This window comes from Rousettus aegyptiacus, unplaced genomic scaffold (assembly GCF_014176215.1).
Source record: "Rousettus aegyptiacus isolate mRouAeg1 unplaced genomic scaffold, mRouAeg1.p scaffold_m13_p_1, whole genome shotgun sequence".
NCBI classification, from domain to species: Eukaryota; Metazoa; Chordata; class Mammalia; order Chiroptera; family Pteropodidae; genus Rousettus; species Rousettus aegyptiacus.
In genome coordinates this window covers 168446446-168452445 of record NW_023416284.1, presented here as the reverse complement: position 1 = coordinate 168452445, position 6000 = coordinate 168446446, and the positions used below count along the sequence as shown (strand labels likewise).

The 6000-nt window shown below is 36.7% G+C and overlaps 1 protein-coding gene across 5 annotated transcripts in view; it reads right to left on the bottom strand.

Annotated features, from left to right (window-relative positions):
* Positions 1-3158: 3158 nt before the first annotated feature.
* Positions 3159-6000, bottom strand: part of ADGRG6 (adhesion G protein-coupled receptor G6) — a 128593-nt gene continuing 125751 nt past the window's right edge. For 3 of the 5 annotated variants that reach the window (XM_016132693.2, XM_016132695.2, XM_016132694.2), the window contains one exon: positions 3159-5927. In XM_016132693.2, the coding sequence (XP_015988179.2) occupies positions 5749-5927 (179 nt within the window). In that variant the 3' untranslated portion in view covers positions 3159-5748. The remainder of the gene's footprint in view (positions 5928-6000) is intronic. The other 2 variants (XM_016132696.2, XM_016132697.2) reach the window with 1 other exon arrangement.

The following is a 6000-nucleotide window of genomic DNA, read 5'->3' as shown; positions in this document are numbered from 1 at the left end:
AAATTAAGAAAAAACAGTAACAATATAAAATGTCAAGTTTAAGGGCTATAGACATTGTTGGTACTTAAGATTTATTGCTGTTAAGTGTTACGAGAGACAATGCATTAGCTCTAATTTGGCAGTAATGACTACACTCCAGATTTTTGCAGATAACCCATTATTCCTTGAGTTAAAATAGTTTCAAAGGTGTCAGATCTTGTCAGTTTGTCTGGACAGTGAACTCCTGGTAGGAAGTTTCTGTGAATTGTTCTATAACTCTCTCCATCCCAGCTCCCCCCCACCTCAAATAAATTAGCACAGGGCTGTAGTCACTTAATACACTTGCTTGATTGAGTTTTAGGACAATGAAACAGGAAAATACTGTAGAGATCTTTCTTTTGCTCCCAGAGTACATAAACTCTTTATTTCCTTATTTTCTTACACAGTGTAACTGGTAGTATAAGTATTAATATTGCAACATATCTACTGCACACCTTAAAGACTTTATTCTCATTGACATCTTGAATTTATTTTTAAAAAATGTTAATTAATTTAGAATGAAAATAAATCAACCACGACTAATTTAAAGATTCAAAAGGTTTTGAAATATGTCTGGAATGACTCGTCATCCAATTATTCTCAAGTGTTTCAAATAAATCCCTGTTCAATAAGTTTGGAGACTCTAGAATATTAAGCGTTTGGCTATACCCTTGGAGTAAACTAGTTTTTCAAAGCACACCAAATAAAAATATTTTAATGATATGATTCGGGGAATATATCTGTAAAAGCTATTCTAAGGGCAAATAACAATTTGTTTAATTTAGCCAAGGATTTACATTCCCTGTAAAGTTGTTTCAAATCTTTTTAATTTTACTCAGCTCCCTATCCTGATACCACTTCCCTTATAACACCCAGAATGTAAAATAAGCCTTCGATTATTTTAGCTGTTAAAAATCAAGAAACTGAACAAGCTTTCCTCACTATCTGCCCCTTTGTCCCTCCTCGTCTCATCTAATAATCTGATTTTCAACCTCAGAAGGGGGCTAAGCCTCTTTGCCAGGACCACCTCTACCTGTGGTTCTTCTCATCCTCTCCCTCTCCCTCTCAGGTCCCTGCTACATGGACCAACCACTTTCTTCTGTTGTCTTTTTTTCACCTTAAAGTATTGTATTCCATTCATAGAATAATAATAATAATAATAATAATAATAATAATAATAATAAAACTTCATAAGACACCTTTCCTTTGTTTATACTCCTTGAAACAAGTAGCCTACTGATCTTTTGCTCCCTTTCACCACATTTCTTGACATAGCAATTTTTGTTCAAAGGTAGGACAGGGAGCTAGCACCTACCAAAAGGTGGGCTTGCTGCTGCTTTGAAAGCCTTGTGGCAGGTACTATAACTTTTTTGAGACCTGTGATTCCCCAGACATAGTTCTCCAAATTGCCTTGCTGTCCTATCAACTTCTCCAAAGGCCTCCTCACTCCTCTACATGAATCCAATCACTCTGCCTTCTAATTATCCTTCTAGCCACCTTCCAACCAGGATTTTGTTCCTTCCCTGCACAGAGCCTGCATGCATCCCTTGTGCCTGCTGAAAGGCAAAAGTCCCTCAGCCAGACACTCGGCTCTTACACTGTGGCTCAGTCTCAGCATCTCCCACACACTCCACCATCAAGCTAACCTCAACTATGTTCCACTCACCGCCCAGGACTTTCCAACCTCCAGGCTTGGAATGACTTTGCTTATTCCCAGGGGAGGCCTATCGGCATCTATCAAACTTCAAAGACCAAATCCTCACCAATGTTCCACTATTTCAGAACTTTTGTCTGAGTTCTGGAAGAATTTATTGGGATCTGGTGACGTTGATTTCATCCTCGGCTCACCTTCCTTCACAAGGATGCAGGTCCTCTGACGCAGAAGAATGAACATGGAGTTTGATGGACTTGGGTCTGAATCTTCCTCTTCTTTCTCTGTGGTCACAGGCAGGTTTCTATCTTTGATCACCAGTTTCCTAAAATGGAAGACTGGAATAGCGACACCCCTGCCCCCATAGAATTATGGTCAAAATTACAAGAAATAGCAAAAAAGTATCTGGCACCCAAACATGTTTATAGATCTGATTCCTCCCCTTGCCCCAATCAGGTCCAAATTACTTAGTTTAGGCTGAAGCTGACTGTGGTAATAAAATATGTCACCCCCTGCCCCCTTGTTTTGGACAGGCCGCAGAATATAAATGCAAACATTTGACTATTTCACATCTATTCTTATTTTCACCTAGAGAAACAGAATAAGAAGACTTACTTTAAGTATTCTTCCTTGAAATAAAAATGGAAGGAAGGAGTGAAGAAGAGAAAGGGGAGAAATAATGCTATTACATGAGGAAAGTAGAAGGCAATTCAACTGGAAGCACGAAAGTACTTTCAAAACACTGTATTTATGAAGCCTAAATCCTTCAGATTTCAAAATACTACAAACACAGGTCAGCCTACAAATGAAATAAGTGTTTCCCATTTACTCCAGGCTTTCTGAAGTAACCTGCTTGTAGATGAATCTTAAGCAACTGCTTGCCTGTTTTCCTAACAGCCTGGCCAGGAGTTGTAAACATTGGCTCAGAAGACCTGGTTTAGTACTGACCAGCCAACACGCCTCACAGCTTAGCCCCGAGTAGAGCTATGAGCCAAATTATGCCTTGGCTCTCTGAAGAAAAGAATTATCCTAAATAACCACAGCAAAAGGAAGTGGGGAGGTTCTGTTCTAATCACACAAGTTAAGTTGGCTAAATCCTGTCATTTTCTAAGCCTCTCACAATAAAAATAGCCACTATAAATATGAGAAAACATCCCAGGACCTAACTTCTACATAATATTAATGATTCAGCTCCCTTTTTGGAAGGCTGAAAACCTCCCCCAAAAGAAACCTACATTACTTTTAATCTGCCACAGAGCTTGGCATCACATCAGTCATCTTAAGAAAATCTAAGAACTTCAAAATGCATAAATCTCCAGTAAACTGGATCTTTGTAACATATTCATTCTTAATGTTTTGGCAAAATAGTCCATGTCACTAGCTTAACTGGTAGAAGGTTATTTTCCAGTTGTCAAATAATCTTTTCCTATTTCAGAGTCAGAAATAAAAACATTTACTCATAAAGAAATGAAATAATTTGGAACACAAATAACATTAAGTATTTATTTGAAAAACATTTTCCATTTAAGTAAAATGGCAAATCAGCTATAGTAGCTTCTTACTACTAATTCTAATTTGCACTCACAGTCACTTTTATTCATCATATTCAAAGATATTGCTACAGAAAACTATTTCACAAAGTATTTAGAAAAACATATATACAGTCTGTCCAACAGAAAGTTAATTAAAATAACGAAGCCAGGTGATACAAAACTAAGATATAAAATAAGCTGACATTTATAAACACAAATAAATAAATATGTACAAAAGAGTCCATGTAACAGCGGATAAAGAAAAACTTTACAGTACAAGTAATGGTAACGAGAACGGAAAATATTTCAGGATCCCAGATTAAAACTCTAAAACAATGTAGGAAAAAGAAGGAAAAAAAAAAAACAAAACAAAACAGAGAGTCTAAATTGATATTATTCTCAAAGTTAAGCTAACTTTAATTTTGGCTCCACAGCTAAATTCCTTTAATTTTGTTCTCAGGGTGGCTAAATAAAGGTGAGAACTGTATGCTTAGAACTGAGGGTAGAATTTGGCTTAATCATTTAAGTCCATTTGCAAATGTTTCTCTTCATCTGTTTCTACATTTTTCCTTACCTGCTTACTGGAAATTTCTAAAGTGGAGCTGATATTGTTGTCCAATATGGAAAAAAATAGAGATTTTTTTTTTTTTTTTAGATCTGGATAAATATGAGTAAAAATTAAAACCACTTTTGAAGCTATTTCTGAATTACTACTAACTCGAAAAGCACTTTGAGTAGAAATCTCACAGTAGAAAGCTCATTAAATTCTATTAAGGTTCTCTAAGGTTTGGGAAAAGGTATATGCAGATTCAGTGACTATTTAAAATTAATTTTCATCTATATGTAACCTCTGTCAGAATAAACAGCCTGTTAATATATGCCTACAGAAAAGGACTCAGCTCTACTGTAGCGAATCTTAGAGACCTAAGAAAAAACCCACCACCACATTATCTTATCATCCATTCAAGCCTGTACAATAGCTTGTGATTGAAGATCAGCAAAAAGTGAGAGGCCCCTTGGTGGATGCATAGCCTAAATGCTCTTCTATGCCTCACGCCAAGTGTTACCTGCTTTATGCACAGAGGGAAAGGCTCCCACGTGCTCAGTTCTTGGCTCCAGAATGTCTCATCTTCTCATCACTTAGGCTGCCACCTCCCAGAACCTGATATTTCCCAGATAACTCAGAGTAAATGCAAGGTCACTGAGACCAATTTCTGAGAAACCAGACACAACTCCATCTTTAAGAACAATTAAAATATGGTCTCCTACACATTCACTAGCAAGTGTATTACTCAGGACAGTTTGAAAGCTAGGTAAGCTGCTTAATATTATGCATGGCTTGTATGCAGAAATCTAATCCATAAATAACACGCCATCTCTCTTGCCAGACCTCCTCTGGCTCGTATAATCAGAGGACTTATGTACAACTAGTTTTTAAACTAGCAATTGTAGACCCACGTTTATAAATTATTTTGATTATGATAAGTCACCCATAAGTCTCAGTTTTTATTTCTTGAACAAACTCTGAAATGGAGAAGTAAGAGGCTTTTCATTTGTGCAAATGGACACATCTTAAAGTTTGCGGAGCGAGCACAGGACCACAGTCTCGGTGGTTGTATTTCCTAAAAGGGAGAGACTACTGTGCACAGCAAGCCTAATGGAAATTCTCATTCCTCCCATGAGCTCGCAGTCAGTACAGGAGCCAAAACAGAAGAGTAAGAGATTCATTCCTCAGCAACTACTGGGAGGTCCACATTAATGGAATGTCAACACTAACCTTGATTCAAATGTATGGGATTCAATTATAATGATGATGCTTAAGCCTTGCATTTTCAACAGTACAAATTTACATGGCCTCATATTAACTAGGTCAAAATGTGGAAAATTAGTTTGTTCTTAAGCATGTTATGGTCTTGAATGTTAAACGTTTGGTATAATAAGAAAAAGTTGTTTTCTAATCCTTGGGACAGAAATTAAACATTCTTTTTATATCTTTGATTGCCATTTCACTGAAAATGAGGAAATGCTATTTCATTCACAGAAACTAGCATTGAGATATGTCTTGTGTGCATCCAAAATAGTTACAAATATTAGTATGCTTCTGATTATTGAGAAAGATGATGAAGCAAATGGCCATATCCAAACCTAACTACTGGATGGGATGTAACTAAGCTCTAAATTAGAGTTTGTCCCTAGCTCTGCTTCTCCCTTGTCCTCTAATTACAATGTTTCCTCCTGAGTTCTGATTAGTCTGATTCAATTATATATTTTTTAAAAAATCGTATTTTCTATGGCTACTGAGTCATGATACTTTCAGTACTGAAGTTTTAGTGATGGTAGAAACTTCCCCAAGGAAGAAATACACTGTAAAGATAGATTTTGAATTTCACAGGAGCCTTCTTAACAAAACACATTATATATATATATATATATATGCTGTTACCTAGGTTACAGCACATTTATATCTGCTCTGCTAGTTACAGTTTTTACTGCTTACAGTTCTTTATGTTTCTGCAAATTGGTTCCTCTTTTCTTATATTAAAGACATTAAAACTTTGTGCTGTGGCTGAAGGTGTCCGACAGGATAATATTTTTATAGAAGTTATCTGAATGAGCATTGCAGTAACCCTTGACCTTATCGATGACCTGATGAACAGGAATGATTGATGTTTGCTCTCCATCAGCATGGGTCAGTTTTGACGAGGACTTGTCCATAGAAACATTGTCTGTAAGAAATGACACAAGACATTAGGCTGCAAGAAGAGCTGGTGACATGCCTAAGGGCCACCATCTGGACAT